Source organism: Pocillopora verrucosa, chromosome 4 (genome assembly GCF_036669915.1).
Source record: "Pocillopora verrucosa isolate sample1 chromosome 4, ASM3666991v2, whole genome shotgun sequence".
Taxonomy (NCBI): domain Eukaryota; kingdom Metazoa; phylum Cnidaria; class Anthozoa; order Scleractinia; family Pocilloporidae; genus Pocillopora; species Pocillopora verrucosa.
This window is the reverse complement of record NC_089315.1, coordinates 16,383,908-16,401,525: the sequence shown is the minus strand read 5'-3', so window position 1 is coordinate 16,401,525 and position 17,618 is coordinate 16,383,908. Positions and strand designations below refer to the sequence as shown.

Sequence of the window (17,618 nt, the reverse complement as noted above, 5' to 3'; positions counted from 1 at the left end):
AAACAAATCATAAATTAAGTTTATAGACCTTGCGTTTTGCAGCACATTTCTTCAACGTCACCAGTGCAAAAAAAAAAAAATCAGAATTTTCCTTTTAAAATGAATTTAAGGATAAATGTTAGGCAAAACTTGGCGTATTTCTTATTAGCTTATGCGGAAACAGTTCACACAACCTGTTTGCCAGGGTCTTATCTCTTCCTCGGGAGAAACGACACTGGCAGCGAGGTTGACTGTTCGCATGTCACTGACCTGTTGCGTGACATTATAGGGCAAGATCCCCGCTGCCGTCGAGGTAGCAGCGCAAAAATGAAAACCGAGTTTGTCTGATGTTTCTCCAAAATCATTTAAAATCAGCGAGTCTCACCTCTTCACTTTTATCATCTATCGGCACAGCTGTTGAAGGAACACGAGTATTTCAAAACAACGCAAGTCATAAGTGGAAAATGCTATGCATTACAGACTGTACTACCAATCACGCAGCTTTAAGTAAAGTGGGTCAAAGGTTAGCAAATTTTTGCTTTATGAATGGGTAACGAAAGTATTTATGGAAAAAGGTTTTCGGTCTCCAAATCGTAAATTTCTAGTCTGTCGTTGTCCTAAGTCTATTAGAGGATAGTATTTTTATTTCGCGTGTCAAGGGTTCGGTTATTTCTTTGATGAAAGGTATAACTCTTGACGCGCGTCCTCAAAAAACATCACGTTACAGTTGTAAACAAACCGGTCATCACCCCACAACAACAGTTCCCGATTTCGAAGTTTCGACCTTCGCAGGATTCGCAGACAAACGTCGTATACACAATTCTTTGTGCCTATTGTTCGTGGTGCTACATGGGAGAAACGGGCAGAACTTTCAACAACAGAAAAATAGCGACCAAAGGCTTAAGGATTGCAAATCATGCCTGGTCTTGACTTTGAAAACGTTTCTATCATTGATTAAGGTGGTATACCAAACTGACTCCCAATAATTCGTGTCCAATACCTGGACAACATTCTTTTGAACAAACATTCATAACCATTTGCATTATTATTTCACAATTCCACGCATTTTTATTCAAAATATTTCCGCTTCTTGTCACTCACATTTCACCCGTCTAAAACTGCAATTCAGGCAGTCGAAAGCTCGTTATATTTCAATCGTTTTAGCCAAAGATCCGGTTCTAAAGAAAACATTTTTTACCGAAAGTTTCCTATTTTTTGGAAATCGTGGCATGTAGGGATCCATCGGCGCCTGTTTATCGTCCATGAAAGTTGCAAGCTAACGAACAAAGTGGAAGATCACGCCGCGTTAAGCATACGGGAGAAACCCTTGAAAAGTCGATACTGCAAAAGCGAATGGTGAAATTCACCCACGATTTCGCCAACTATTATTCTTGGAATCTAAGAGATCCAAGAAATAAATAGAAGACAGCTTATTCTAAAAAGAAAGGAAAATATTTCAGTCGTAACCGACTATTGCTCACAAATCGCTTAAGAGAAAGATAGCAACGTTCACATCTTTCTGATGATGCACGTGTCACGCCATTTCCACAAACGAGGCATTATTCCATTCATTCTGAGAAATATTTCAGAGAGTATTTCACAATTTTCATATTTTACCTCAAGTAATGTCTCGACTCGATTACCACGCTAGATATTGGGGTAATATTCTAGAAGTTTTTATCAAAAGGACCTTTGTAGCGATAGGTAAGAAATACATCCATATGGAGTGACCAGAGCATGGTAAGATTTCCCACGTAAGCCCAGGTTGGTAACTTAATCTGGTAGACAATTTTATTACGACTTTAGAGCTCTTCTGTCTTTCCAACAGAGACGCGCGTAAACCTTGGGTCAGCGCTTAACAAAGCCTTGAATTTCCAAACATATAGTAAGATAATGCATTTTAAAATGTTCGGTATTTACCGATGTTTTCCTTCTTTATTCAGTTTTTAAATCAAGAACTTAACTCTCATATAGAGGCGTGAAAAAATATTTATCAACGCTTTATTGTTACCTTGTGTTAATGTTAGTGAGGATGTTTGATCTTTAAATAGAAAATCACTAAATTCAGAGAAAAATCCATTCAAAATAAAATTCAAAAGCTTAACTGCAGTGAAATAATGCGTTGTTTCAGATATGAACGAAAGAAGAGAAAGAATTAAGTTATGCCCCAAACCGATCCTGTGCCAGACGGATGTGTCTTGAAATAAATGTGTGAATCTCCAGACACCTTCGTTTTGTTCACACTTGAATCTTCGAGCTGCGAGTCTCTTAGTAAAATAGTATATAATTAACCCCTTCAGCTTAACAGTTACTTCACAGAAGATGAGAGAAAGAACTTTTCTCGCGACAACTCAGCACAAGTGAGCTGTTGTGACACACACACAATTGTAACAAACAAGCAAGCATTGTATTCAGTGAATGCTGCTGTTCATTTCATTTGGTGGTGAGCGTGTGTGTTTTTCTCACAGATGCTATCGGCTACCTAATAAACCCGATTGCTTTTAGAATCTCAAGAAATACCTTATAGACACTTGTGTATTTTACTAACCTTGCGACGTGAAGAAGCTCGCAAACCATAACGAAAATACAAGAAGTCGCGCTAGAACCATTTTGTTATCCGAAGTCGACGTTTCTGACTTCAACAGTTCCAAAGCTCAATAGGAACGTGAAGGTCCAATGCAATATTGATCAGAGAAACTGTAGCATGGAAAGGGAATACGCCACACCAACGAGTCCAAAATCTTGCTTTTACCGGGAATGAACTTAGCTAAGGCCTACCCTTAGTAAGGAATGCCCAAGTGCTGACTCGCTCGCGTGGTATTAGAGAGAGCTATTACATACTTTGCAAGATCAGATCTCTCAGGGTATCGTGTTCGCTCGGTAAAATGCCCCTTTCTCTCCAGGTAACGACGTCGACAAGGTTCAGGTTACGTCAGCGCGCATGCTCACAACGCCGATAAGCGTAGCAACATTTTGAGTAGCTCCTAATTCATTTTTTTAATTCATTTTCCGATCAAATCATTCTCAAAAAATTCGTGACAGCTTCTTTTTTATTCTAACGACCGCAAAAAGATAAAGAAAATAAAAAATTTTAAAAAATGAGTAACAATCGCTTCGCACAAATGTCACGCAATAAGTATACCCCAACTTGAACTCCCCAGCTTCCCCCTCCCCCCGACAGTGCGCGACGAGAATAGCACGAATATCACGACAAAGACTAATAATGCCAACTAAAATGGTTCAATCGAAAGTTACCTCAATCGTTTTTGTTTCAAATCTACTTAATACAGCAGACAAAAATCATTTATTTTATCGAGGCGATAAAAATTCGACGTGCCTAGCAGAGCAAACGCCACTAGAATGTTATCTTTCCTTTTAATTTGCACAGACAGTGGGCGGATGAACATTATAAAGACGACTCTTTTTTAATGAAAAATAATCTCCTCTATATGGCTAAAAGTGGTACAAAACGCAACAAAGCAAAAATATGTACGCACGACTTTTAACTTCTTAGTTTCCTCAATTTTTAAATATCGCAAGGTGAAGTTACCAGTCAGCCATAGAATCGTTACTTTCCAGGTTTAATAGAAAGTCGTTTTTCCTGAATTTTCCCAACTTACTGGTATAAACAGCCATTTAGATGTCAAGGAAGTGATGTTTTATTCAGAATGTAAGACTCTCTTAGACTCTTTGTGGTTACTGCCGATAACACCAGTCAGCAAAAAATGGCGGGTATATGGGGAGGAATAATGCAGGCTCTCTCTTGCTATCTCTTCCCAGACCTCCGTCACATTTAGCGCGTCCACTCTATCGATCTAATGATCAAGAACCTAGCGATAACATCGCATGAAGGATCGCGGTTCTCGGGACGGGATAAGAAATGTCGTCGGTTTCAAAATCATAAATTAACAGTAAGCTATTGTTTCTCCACTCAAGGCTCGATTTCAACGGGACTGGGTTCCGCCACTGGATGAGTAGTACTTAATTCAGTCAGCTCACGGACTCCTGAAATTTCTCGTCTTTTCCTATTGTTCATCACTCGCTTGGAACTGCGTAGAAAATTAAATTGAAAAGCTCATCAATCCTTAATCCCTAAGTAAGTGAGTAAGACAGCAAGTATTCTCGAGATGAATTTAAGCTAGCCTACAATGATAAGCGCTCGATCAACCTCACTCCCATGCAAGGTCTTTCTGGTGGAAGGAGGAGAGACCCTTGGAACGACACTGGCGTAGCCTCGTTGGCGCTCGATTAAACCAACTGCGATTGATTCAGAACAGCGCCCGCAAGGAAGAAACTAGGCGCGCGCAAACACAAGAGGGAGCGCTTGCCAAAGTAGTCATGCGGTTTAGTATGAAAACCCAAGAATGAACCGAATGGAAATTTCCTTGATGGAAAAAAATGGCTTTTCATCATTTTACTCTCAAGAGCTCATTAGTAATTCTCCTTACTGTATGCTGAACAATTTGTAAGAAGTTGGCTCGGAGAATTTGTCATTTGGTCAACTAACAATCAATTAATTGCTATTTTTCTCTATTGTTATCACTTGTCTGCTTGATATGGTATTGACATCGTAAGAAGAACTCTATTTTGGTCACTCATAATAATTAATAATTAATAATAATTTATTGACTTCTAAGGCGCAAATTCTATGAATATATATCTATGTATATACATTCACTCACTCATATAGTCACTCATGGGATTTTAGGGCTTAAAGCGATGAGAATGTTACGTCAACAGACGATTTGTTGAAATAAATTGGAAAGAAGCTCTATGGTTTACAACAAACGGGAAACGAACACCGAAAAAAGTAGTAGTTGAGAGTCTTTCTAAGCACTTTGCAATAACAAAATAGGACAACTAGTTGTTAGTTATTGTATGCCTAACAACCTAACACTCATAACCAGCATGGGTACAGAGATCTCGTCAAATAGGTCCGTACCCTAAGCAACATAGACTTAAATTGCTGTGATATCATGAAACGACGATCACCCAAGCCCAGCTAGTAATACGAAATACTAGTGTCACTAGGATCCTACTTTACGGGAAGAGATGGTCAACTATTTACAAAAAGGTCCTTTTAGATAATAATGTACTCACATTACTCCGAGAATTAACATGACGATGGATAGAAGAACAAGTGCCACGGCAACTCCAAAGACGACCCATCCCCAGTAGTGACTTTGAGCAGCTTCTGGGGGCGAACTTGTGGTGACTAGTACAAAAAAAACACCATTTACTGCAGGTTTGCATTTCTGAGAAATATCATCTCTTACCATGGACGTAGCTACAAGGGGGGAGGGGAGTGGGTCCTGAGGTTCCCTTTCCCTTATTCTCACTACCTGTTTGCTGAATAATGTATGGATATCCTTGAGAGAAGTTACATGTTAATCACTTCTGAGTGTAAAGGGTTAAAGAAATAGTCCGGTGATATGGGGATTCGCCAATAATCTTTTACTTTGTTTCGTTTTGCTTTGATATTTTGTTCAGTTACGATGTTTCGCCCTCAAACCTCGTCCCTTGACAGGATAGATTTTAGGGTTAGGGTTAATAATTGACGACAACGGACCTATAATCAAGCGTGAAGGCCTAACGCTTTTATATCAGTTTGGCGCAAACTGTCAGCGATACTTTAACGTCAAAAGTGTACGTCCACTGTTTTGCACTTTACATCAAGTATAATGGTTACCTTCTTTACATGTCAGACCATCCATTTCAAGCTTGTGTCCCGTGCGACAAGCACACGCATAACTGCCCACAGTATTCACGCAAATATGCGCACATTTATGTTTGTTAGTCGTGCTGTTGCATTCGTTTATTTCTGTAAGAATTAAAAGACAACATTTTGGTCAGTAGTGTGGGGGAAGTAACCGTTTTATAAAATCATTCGGGTCGCTAACCTTCAGGTGGTATTCGATTAACACTGTTTTGACAAATGAAGGCTTCACGACTTCCTAATTAGATAATGAAATCTTAGAATAGGCTTGAAGGAGTAAGAAAACACCATGGAGAAAAAGAAGGCAGCAGAGGGAGAAGAGAAAGCGAGGCCTCGCTTTCTCTTCTCCTTCTGTTGGGAAGAACAGGGACTATTTAAAAAAAAAAAAAAAAAAGGAAAGAAAGAGACCACTGACAGTAGCAAAAGAAACAAACTACTTGTTTGGATACGGTAATACTTTGTAAAGCTGGCCTGTGGTACTGGGGTCATTTCCAACACTTGTGCGTGTCTCGTCCCTCACGCTATCCACGCAGTTGCCTCGCGCTTTCCACTCGCTTGCCGCGCGTTTGCTTTCGTTTACCAACAGAACGCAAACAAATGACACCTATCACTCAGACTTACATAGAGCGGTAAAGATGAGGCATACCCGATTAATACTGTATGCCTACCATAGCCGGCTAGATGGGTTTACCTCTAAAACATTTAGGCTACGTAATTCTATTATGACAATAAAAGCTTGCTCCGATGGCTGGATTTTAGCCACTGTTTGGGAAATGAGCCCGCGTTCCCTTTATCCTTCTTAGAAGGGTCGAAGACCGCTTTTGAGCAAACAGTAGAAACCGAGCCTAAGATATGGTGGCCTTATCCTGTCTTAATTATATGTATCTCTAAGTCGTTTATACCTGTACAGGTGTGTCGGTCGGCATTCAGTTTAAAGCCTGAACTACAACTGCAGTTATATTCCCTGTTAAGTCTTGTGCAATAGTGCGCACAGCCACCGTTGTTCCTTTTGCACGGATTAACATCTGCATAAAATTTTAACATTATGAAAAACCGTCATAACAAAATCAAAGGACGACGAACCAAACACAAAAAACAAAGACAGAAAACCAAACTGGCCAGGAAGTAGAAAAAAATTATAAAAGAGTTGTGTTCCCAAAACAATTTCGAGATATGATGATCGCATAATAGCGTTGAAATCAAACTTGAGCAAAACCAAGCGATCTGTAAAATTCGAGTCCTCAGGAACCTGTGGAGGAATGCGTTGTGTAACAAACAAATTGCGTGACAAGTAAAGAAGAAATGGGAAATTAACTTACCAGTCGGTACTGAGGCACTTATACCAGGTGATGTTCGAGTGGGCGAAACATCAATTGTACTGGTTTGACCACTGACTGTATTGGCTTGATCAGTGACTGTACTGCTTTGACCACTGACTATACTGGTTTGACCAGCAACAATACTGGTTTGAACAGCGACTGTACTGGTTTGGCCACTGACTGTACTGGTTTGGCCATTGACTGTACTGGTTTGACCAGTGACTGTATTGCTTTGACCAGTGACAGCACTGGTTTGAACAGTGACTGTATTGGTTTGGCCACTGACTGTACTGGTTTGACCAGTGACAACACTGGTTTGAACAGTGACTGCACTGGTTTGGCTAGTGATTATACTGGTTTGACCAGTGACCGTACTGGTTTGACCAATGACAACACTAGTTTGACCAGTGACAACACTGGTTTGAACAGTGACAGACCTGGTTGGACTAACTAAGGAGGTCCTGTGGCTACCAACAGACAGGGAAGAAGCATCCGGCCAGTAAGCTGTAGACTCAAACTTTGGGAGACCGGAAGAGAAACTGGAGATGAGGGCTGTCTAGCAGAGACCACAACAGAACCCTGGGAGGAAACTCGGCTTGATGAGATTTGACCTGAGCTGCCTCTAACAGGGGTGAACAGAGAGGTAGGGGTAACAGTTGCTGTTATCGACGAATGAACTGGTAACAGGAGAGCTGAGAAAAATTAAAAATCGCAAAATAGAGTAATGTCAGTAATATCTGTGGTTAAAACTACACCACAAGCTTAGAGGTCAGTAAAACCAGTCAAAGCACTAATTAATTTCATGATGTGAACAAAAAAGACAACAAAATTATTTTCCTAAGTAATGAAACAATCTCTAAACATCTTTGTTTTCATCACCCTATCGTCTTCTCGTTTGTTTTTCTTTCATCACTAATATTTCGTCCAGGGGAGATATCTAGGATCATGTGTACTATAGGTGGCCTCGGTCGACATATAGGCCGACAATCGACCGACTATCGGTCGACAATCGACCGACTATCGGTCGATAGTCGACCGATAGTCGACCGATAGTCGACCGATAATCGACCGATATATCGACCGACTGTCGGACGATGAATCAGCCGATATGTGCACATTTATCGGTCGACTGTCGGCCGATATATCGGTCCACTGTCGGCCGATCTATCGGTCGACTATCGACCGATAGTCGGTCCACTGTCGACCGATAGTCGACCTATAGTCGGTGGATAGTCGACCGATATATCGGCCGATGTATCGGCCGATATGTCGACCGAGGCCACCTATAGTACACATGATCCGATATCTTAGCTCAAACTCATCCTTTCGTAAATATGCGGAATGCTGTCTAAACAGACGTCATATATAATCGCCGAAAAACAGATAAGTTGCTTAATGCACAACTTACTTAGGGAAACAGAAATGAAGTGTACAATAATGAACACAGGTATGTACTTCCACGGTCGCTCCTATGTATCAAGAATTTTCTGTCTCCGTCGCAGCCATGAACACAAGCGGAAATGTACTCCGAAATTCTTTTATGTATTCATGAAACTCGCATTGAAGTAAACAATCTGAATAACGCTGGACGCAAAAAGCAAAGGTGGTTTTAATTACGTCTTGGGTATGTTTGCCTTATGAAAATCCAGTCATCTAATTTGAATGTGGAATTATTACACTGATACATAGCACGAATTCAAAATGACAAGAACGGTTGTCATAGCTTTTAAAAATCGAAAAACTGACTCGGTGAACCTGGGAGAGGTAGGAGTCCGCGGATAATCCAGGAGGTCCTCTTACCAACTGATTATGCAACTTTCACATATCTACGAAGTGCCTCATTAAAATTCATTCATACAAAAACTCGTTCATGAAGGCTTCATTCGTTTACGGTTTATTTAAATTCCAATTGCCCGCACAATTAAAGTTATCGATCTCTCTGCTTTCTTCGACCAAACCCAACACTCTGCCAACGAAAATGTAAGCTAGAAACCTCAACAACTTAGGATTTCCGTGCGAAAAATTCCTGAAAACGTTTTCTAACGAACCATTTCATCATGTTTGTTCATTAACGTCGCACTCAAACAAGCAAGATAGTTTCTAGGATAAGAAAAATCACTTACTTGCAAAAAGAACTACAGGAATAACAACCATCTTTTGAAAATTCTTCACTACCTTGTTGGAATTAATGGTAGCACGCGTATTAGCACTGTAGCAGAATAAGCTCATAGCGCTGAAATTGTAACTCTGTCTGTTGTTCCCAGCGGATTAATCAAGTCGGACTTCCGGTAGCAAGTTAAATATTAAAGTTTTACCATGTCGCGCAACAAGCGCCGAAAACCCAATAAAGGGTACGAAATGGTAACTGGTGAATTCTCCCCTATAAGAACTACAGGGATAACAATCATCTTTTGAAAATTCACCAATACTTTTATGAATGTCAATGGTCGCAAGAGAATGGCACTGAGGCAACTTCAACCTACAGCGCTAAAATATTAGCACTGACTATTGCCCTGGCGGATTTCTTAGCAATTTAAATATTAACTCTTTACCATGTCACACAGCAATCGCTGAAAACCCAACAAAGGACAAGAAATGTAACTAAGAAATAGATCTTGCCATTTCCCTAAAGTTACTACAGAACGTTTTAAAGGTAACTGGTGAATTCGCCTCACCGCAAGTTCGCCTCCAATCACCTTCGCGACTTCGCCCCTTAAAGCAAAACGAGTTCGACCCCACCTTTACCAGTTCGCCTTCAAGTCATTCAAATACGTTCGTTAGTCATTACTGTGGAATAATTGTTGGCTTCGTCTTCCATTTCCAGTCAAAATCGAGCTTTTTTTGCGACCAACATGCGATTTTCACAGCGAAAGCGTAACAAGATTCGATCAACTTGCAAATTACTAGCCGTGTTGGAAACGCACGAGTAATACAAAAGTGTTGGTAGGGGGGGGGGGGGGGAAACTCAATGAGCTTACGACAGTGACTGCTTTTATTTAAAGTGATACTGTGAACTACCTCTCATGATTCTCAATTAAAGAAATCCATTTATTTGTGGGCTTCTAGTGTTATGGCGACCACAGAATGGGAAATATCTAAGACAGGTGAGAAAACTGTACAGAATGAAAGTTATCAATGAAGAAATAGAAAGATTGGAAGAGACTGATGAACGAAACCGAAGCAAGTGCGTTTCCCAGAAATATTCCAAATCCTGAAGTGACGAAACAACGAGAAAAAAAAAAAAAACGATTTATACCGTAAAACATAATTATCTAGCGAAGTCCTCATATAACTGTTTACTCGAAAGTCCTAAACGCAGTTTGTCGTGAAATGGTTCTGTGTTAGTCTCCATCCTGGGCCACCTCCATTAGAGACATCCCTTATCACACCTTAACGTCATTTGTCCACTTTGCGCATGCCCTTCTTCTACCCTCCTAGTCGATTACGTTCCCAGAGCCGGGCCACACTCCCCTAATCCATTGCGGTCGTCTTGAGCCCGAAGGCATTGGGGGAGTATGACGATTGCTTCACATCCTTACATACATAGGTTTGACTAATGGTATTCATTCAATTCATTATTCCTCTTTATACTATAACAAAAACAACAATGGAAAACAGCACCTCTTTATTTGTATTCTGCACTTACATTTTTTTGTTTACTTAATGTTGACGAGAAAAGAAGCGAGCACTGGCAGCCCTAATAAGTAACCATATGGGGCTGGTTAAACAGGGCAATCAAACTTAGGATCACAATAATAAATGGTTTAATTAAGGATCATGGAAATGTTTCAGGAATACAAGGAAACACACACCTACATATTCTAGTATACAAAACTTACAAGGATGTATTTAGTTAGGAGTCAAAAACTGTCCCCAACTTAGGTAGAAAATGAATAATTTTGTAGAAAACAAATTCAGTACTTACTTTTATATTTGTTAAAGTTATTATTATTGTTATTTGCCTAACTTCAGCCAAGGAAATATTGAAATAAAGACTTCTACCACCATCACAGATTTACGAAAAAAACATGATCCTGTTTTGTTGTTTAATTTTGAACGACTAGAAGATTTAGAATAAAAGGGTTTTTGCTCTCAAGTTTCTATGCGTGATTGATTCGGGCTTCACTCTCATCAACTATCACGCGATAGAAATCTCGAACTTACAATTTAATTGTTAACGGGAAGGTAACGACAAGCACCGTGCAATACTAAAATATAAGAGCACTGAAATCAATTTTAAAACATCACACTGCCTAACTAGATTAATTAGCATCAAAAGCTTGCTAAAAATTTTCAGGACATCTAGTTTGAAAAACAAAATCAAGCCTTAAGGAAGAGTTTTCCAGTTGTCTTCCTGCCTTCGAGCAGATCAAAAGCTTTCTTCGCTTCTGAAAGCTTAAAAATGGTAAAATCTTCCATTTTTATCTTGCCCTGTGCGATCCAATCAAATACAGCGTTTGCTCTCTCAGACAACTCCTCAGGCGTCGCTACATAGTCGACTATTTTTGGGTGAGAGAGAGTATGTGACCCATTCCCATTTGAAAGAATAAAAGGATCCAAAGATTCAGGGATACCAGATGCGTAGCCGTAAAGAACCATGGTACCAAGTTTCTTGAGGCACTTAAAACCTGCAGAAAACCAAGTCTTACTTCAAGATTTTATGTCAATCCAAACAAAATCACATGAAAACTCTGCATATCACGGACAATATATGTAATAAATATGAACTGCGCAGTAAGTATATTGGATAACACCTAAGCAGGTTTTTTACAGTAAAGCCTGAAAAATAAGAGGTGAAGTCTGTACTCGAGCCTACTGGCCAACCCAGCCGAAGCTTATCCCGGTTTCCAAGCAGCAAGAACCGACAAGGAGTATGACTACTTCCCCCTGGATTGGATGCCAGTCCATCGCAAGGCAGTATAGTGCTTTTTATTGAGCCCTATTTTCGCAACTCGCGTTGTTTGTGTTTTTCTTTAGGTCTGTCGTTATTTTTTTTTCACTGTGCTGATCATCATTGTGATACACACATGTACCTTTGTGAACACAACTTGCCTTTAAGAAAGGTCTCCTTTCCAACCCCATCATAAATGACGTTGACTCCGGAACCTCCTGTGATTCTGTTGACTTCTTGGACAAAGTCTTGATCAGAGTACAGAATAACTTCATCGGCTCCACAAGCCTTTGCCTTGACAGCTTTCTCTTGGGTGCTTGTTGTCCCAATAACATACGCTCCTACAATCCAACACAACAGGTCAGCGTCTACAGTAAGTCTTGGTCAGTTTAATCTTCGTTATTAACTTGTTCTAGAAAACGAACTGGTGATACATGGATACATTCTTAAAAAAACCATTGTTAAAAAAAACTCGAAAAATTATGTTAAATTTCACCGTATAAGTGCAATATCAATATTGTTATTATTGTTATCATTATTGTTATAATTATTAATAGAGCCTCTCTTCACCTCTGGAAGTGTAAATGAGAACCGGGATGTACTGTGAACGTGTTTTTTTGAAGGAGAGGAGGAGTCATTGTATTGGAGTGAGCTGAAGGCTGTTAACCCTTTAACTCTCATGAATGACCAAGACAGAATTTCTCCTAACAATATATATACAACATCAACTAGATAAGTGATGAGATTAAAGAAAAAGATCAATTTGGGGATAATTAGTTGCTCCAATACTAAATTCTCTGAACTAACATTACAAGAATTGCATGGTTGACAATAAGGAGAATTACAAATTTGATCTGGGAGTTCAAGTAATAATTTTGTTACCTGCATTTTTAGCCACTTGACATATCAGGGATCCAGTCCCACCAGCAGCTGCATGTACCAACACCTTGGTACCAGGTCCCACCGGGAATACAGTGTGAACCATGAAATGAGCAGTGATACCCTGAATCATGGTTGTTGCTGCTTGTTCATAAGTGATGTTTGATGGCACTTTGACAAGTCTTTCCACTGGAATAACACTGTATTCTGCAAAACTTCCTAATTTGTTTCGAAGAGATGAAATTACATTTAATCAGAAATTCTTTACCTCATTATTCCTACATGCAACAGAGTCTGAGAACTTACATTCATGTAGGGTCCAGAGAAAAGTTGGTAGCTCGCTAAGAAACTGCTTCTTCTTTGATCTCTGAGCTGATATATATATATTTTTTCATTATGTCAATCGCGCATATTAACTGAGTGTGGATAGCTTCCATTATTCATCACAAACAAGTGTGGTTATTATGCACCCGTATACCCATAAGGCCACTTGGTCTCAACGTCCATGGCATTTTAAGGCGTCAACGTGTTTGCAGTCGAATGTTTATGGGAATGTGTCAACCATTGAAACCCCAAGAATGACTAAGATCTAATTTCTCCGCACAAAATTGCCCCTTAATCAAAAATTAAGGTCACCAGAATAACAGAAAGGATCACTAACAAAAGCAGCACTTGATTGAGAAACAAATTCTCCTTGTCGGCACTAAAGGAAATCCAAAGAGAACAGTAAGGAGAAAATCCATACTGATGTTAGGGTGTAAAAGTTAAAATAGCATTCAAAGCCTCTAAATTTCCACACAGTCTTTGACAGGAAGTGTACCCAGATACCCTAAGAGACTCGATCCGTTGTTAATTGTGAGCTGTTTGCTTCATTCTCCTTGCAACCTCTTCTATACATTACTGAGAAGCCAACAGATCAAAGTATCAGAAAATAGCGGTGAACTGAAAAACGATGGAATGACAGGTACAACCTTTTTACAAAATAGCTGAATTTAAACTTATTCACCTGAATTAAGATGAAAATATGCGACACGATCTCCTACTGCCATACCAGTGGCACCAGACCCCAGCTTTTCAACAACCCCCGCGGCCTCCACTCCAAGGATTGCAGGAATGCCAGCTATGTGAAAAAGCCCTTCACGATGATACACATCAAGATAATTAACACCGCTAATAAGATTCTTTACTAAGGCCTACAAAAAGAAGAAACAATGGGTTAAAAGAAAAATAAGATAAAAAAAGACAATAAGGTCACTGAGACGTTTTATGAATTTCGTTCGAATAATTTACAAGTTAGCTTTACAGTTACACGTTCCGTTGTACAGCCTACTATTCCCAACCCTTTCTTCCACTCTCAAGGAACTGTCACGTCTCATGACATTTCAGTTGCCTCTCATATTGAACGGGTTCTGGTAGAGTAAGGGCAAATCAACGTGGATTTTGCTGGAAAGACTTGACACTTCCGATTCAAATTCTCTATCCCATCCAGGCAAGGTTCAAATTCCCTACCCCCTGAAAGGCCTTTCATGTCAAATTCCCCTTTCCTCAAGCACAGACAACATATAAATGCACAAGGGTTGCCCAAGAGGAGGCGGGGGTGAAGCTTCGAAATTGATCGACAGATTAGTTTCCCCAAAGTTGTCAGGTGATAGCGTGAGACCAGTTTCTTGCCGAACTTGTCTTCCTGATTATATACATCACTTTCGTCTAACCAGAAGTTCCTTTCTGTGGATTTTCCTGCTACGGTAATTTTCTGAGTGGTTCAAAGTGATTGGCCAGTAAATGTCAGTGTAATCTCTCCCCATGTTTTGTAAAATATCAAAGTAAAAGGGACGTATGCTATTTAGCTCAAAAAGGTTTCATAACGTAATGGCGATCGACTTTAGAGTTCCGTTAACTTTCTTTAGATTAAAAGACGGAATGTTCTCTATTCGTTATATACATCTTCCTTTTAAGTCCGCTTACTTAAGCACACATTAGTGAACAACAAACAATCCTTCCAATCACGTTAAACATGTAAAAATTTGCATTTCCTTTCTCATCAATTCCCACGGACAACCTTTGTGCTCAATGCCTTTGTATTTTAGAGCAAACAATGAAATCGTGTTTGTTTATCCCTAAGTAAATTATTTGCCTTCAAGAAGACAGTGGCTAAATTTCCAGACACCTGGCCCCAGAGACCAGGTGTCTGGAATTATTTCTAGGCATTCAGATGCCTGAATTTGAAGTTTTAGAACACAAAGCGAAAAAATTTTTTCCCTCGCTAACACATAAAAGTGAGGGCAATACGCGGCAAACTTTATTTCGCAACTTTGCAAAAGAAAGTTAGCAGATATTTTTTTATTATCAGCCGACAGTTTTGACTGCATCACATGACGAGCTTTGGTCACCAAGAGAATTCGGTCCCTCACCATCTACTCGAGGCGTTAACTCCTGGTGATAAAACCCTAACAATCACCGAATACTGCGAATAGTCGCAAATAGTCGCGAATAGTGACGAATATAGATAGATCTATTGACTGTCAAGTTTTCGGTAAGTGACTAAATCAAGTTCCCCTATTTGTCAGGCGCCCCTATATGTCATGTCGCGTTACCAACCCCGGTAATTTTGGTTCTCCTACTAAATAGAATGTTCTTTGTATGTGTTTTAAAATTGAGTCGTTTACTGTAACTTAGTACCACAGATCGAGAGCGCCTAAGATAATAAGATATCTGACGGAGTTTGAAGGAAATTGGGGTCGGGATAAATAAGCAATTTGTAATAACTCTCAAAATGAAATAGTGCAATGGAAAATATTCTAATAGCTTTAGAAAATGTTACATCATACAATTTTTGACGACGTCAAAAATGAAAGACGCATCTGTATGGCAGGTTGGAAAATATAAAATGCCAGAATTCGGAATTGGAACCGGAATACTCAGAATACCCGGAATACACGGAATGACCGAAAAATGATGAATTAAAAAAGATAAATTAATGAATTTATTGTTTCGTATTATTTTAAAAAATGCATTAGTTTCCAGGTCACGCAGATTTGTAAACTATGAAAATCATTTCATATGAGCACAGCAGTCCGATTTCTTGAAAATTTTTAATGTTTTGTTTTTTTCAAATGCTTCGAATATTAAAATATCATCACCTCGTTTTTGCGCGAACTGGAATAATTCCTGGAAATACTTTATTTCTATTAATAAAGCACAGTTTTAGCAGTTTTAGAGGTAACTTTGAAAGAGGCGTTGGTCTTAAAAATTCCTGGTGCGTGGAGATTTACACTCTGATGAAGTTTATGGACATGACAGTCCAAAGTTTCTTTGCAAACAACGATAGACACGTCCGAGACAGTGAAAACAAGCAGTGTTGGCGTGACAGTCTGGCAGTTTATTTATCGACAGGTAATGATTAAACAAGACCCGCCCACCCCAATAAAAAAAAACACAATCATAAACCCCTGTCGAAGGTAACAAAGTTAAAACACATGGAAATAAGGAAAGCTACAAAACAAGAAATTATTAAACGGGAGGGATGGGAGGGAACTTAAAAATCGAGCGAGCTGGTGATGCGCGTGAGGCGAGAACCGAGACTGATTAAGTTGCAAGGCTGCGGGTTATTTTACTTATTTAAGGCTGCTGATTATTTTTACTTTATTTTTATTTTCATTTAATTAATTAACTATTTATTCATTAAAATTTATTATTTTAAATTATTAATTAATTAATAATTTTTTAAAATTTATCATTTTTCGGTCATTCCGGAAATTCCGGCTGTTCTAGGTATTCCAAATATTCCGGTTCCAGTTCCGAATTCCAACATTCCTGTTTTCCAACCTGTCCATCTGTATTCACGCCTTTGGAGGCCGCCTGTGTGAATTACAAGTGTCTGGTTACTATGCAAATGAGCTTATGCAAGATTGAAGCTCGCCTAACCTTATTTGCTTAAAAGGATTAGGCGGCTTAATACCAATTGGGACACAAATTTACCTGATGCTATTTCAATATTTGTTTGATTTGTCATGAACATCTATGATAAGATAAAGTGAAAGAGGCCAACAGTTTTGGGCGGTCAACGACTCTCCCAGACAGTCACTATTATTGTTACTCTACTGAGCGTAAATTCACTGTCTGCCAACCTTCGGATCATTTTCCAATCATAACACTAAGAGGTAGAGAGTGCAGACTTTCTTTGTGCTATTCCACACCCTACTGGTCATTGTTTGCGAGTCTGAATATATTTTGGGCAATGGAAATGTCTTTAAACCCTCATGTTTTCTCGATCAAAAAATTTTGCTAATCGAACCTTTTTGGCGACAAAAGTTCTTCATCTAGAGTCTGAGTAAAGGCGCTCAATCACTACTTGGCGCACGCGTGCAAAAATTTCCTTACAACCTTTGAGAGCCTTACCTCGTTGTGTCCTGGTTCAGGAATAGATGCCTCTTCGTATTTCAATTGAGACGAATCTCCAAGTGCATTGATCTTAATAGCTTTCATGATGACGCTAGCTTTATCCTGGGTATTGTTGTATGTCTTACCGAGGGTCAAGCGACGATGCCGTGAAATCGAAAATGAGCAACGAAGCTGCAATGGTAATGCTTAAATCCTACTGGCCAGAGGTACGCCCGAGGAGCACTAGTGACGAGTTTCCGAGTCGGGTGATTATCAGAAATTGTCGGCTATTGTAATATGGCGGACTATTCCAGTAACACCATTTGCGATTTACCAACATTTGGCCTCTGGAAGAGGATCCTCTTTTCATGGATCACCTGACAGAAACAAACAATCATTATCACAGGTGACATGAATTTAGACAGACTTAAACCTGAGAATAAAGGCGGCAAAC

General features: G+C 39.5%; 2 protein-coding genes across 2 annotated transcripts; both read right to left on the bottom strand.

Moving 5' to 3' along the window:
* Positions 1–3,295: 3,295 nt before the first annotated feature.
* On the bottom strand, positions 3,296–9,168 carry LOC131788507 (autotransporter adhesin BpaC). The gene is made up of 7 exons (XM_066165333.1): positions 9,138–9,168; positions 7,642–7,706; positions 7,015–7,570; positions 6,598–6,720; positions 5,669–5,800; positions 5,080–5,194; positions 3,296–4,028 (listed from the first exon to the last, which is right to left on the bottom strand). Exons 1-7 carry the CDS (start codon positions 9,166–9,168, stop codon positions 3,911–3,913), a joined length of 1,140 nt encoding a protein of 379 aa, XP_066021430.1. The 3' UTR covers positions 3,296–3,910.
* Positions 9,169–10,624: 1,456 nt separating this feature from the next.
* Positions 10,625–17,326, bottom strand: LOC131788508 (quinone oxidoreductase 1). Its single transcript, XM_059105596.2, has 5 exons — positions 17,183–17,326; positions 13,791–13,977; positions 12,788–13,003; positions 12,067–12,246; positions 10,625–11,642 (listed from the first exon to the last, which is right to left on the bottom strand). The coding sequence occupies exons 1-5, from the start codon at positions 17,267–17,269 to the stop codon at positions 11,335–11,337; spliced, it is 978 nt and encodes a 325-aa protein (XP_058961579.1). The 5' UTR covers positions 17,270–17,326; the 3' UTR covers positions 10,625–11,334.
* Positions 17,327–17,618: the final 292 nt, after the last annotated feature.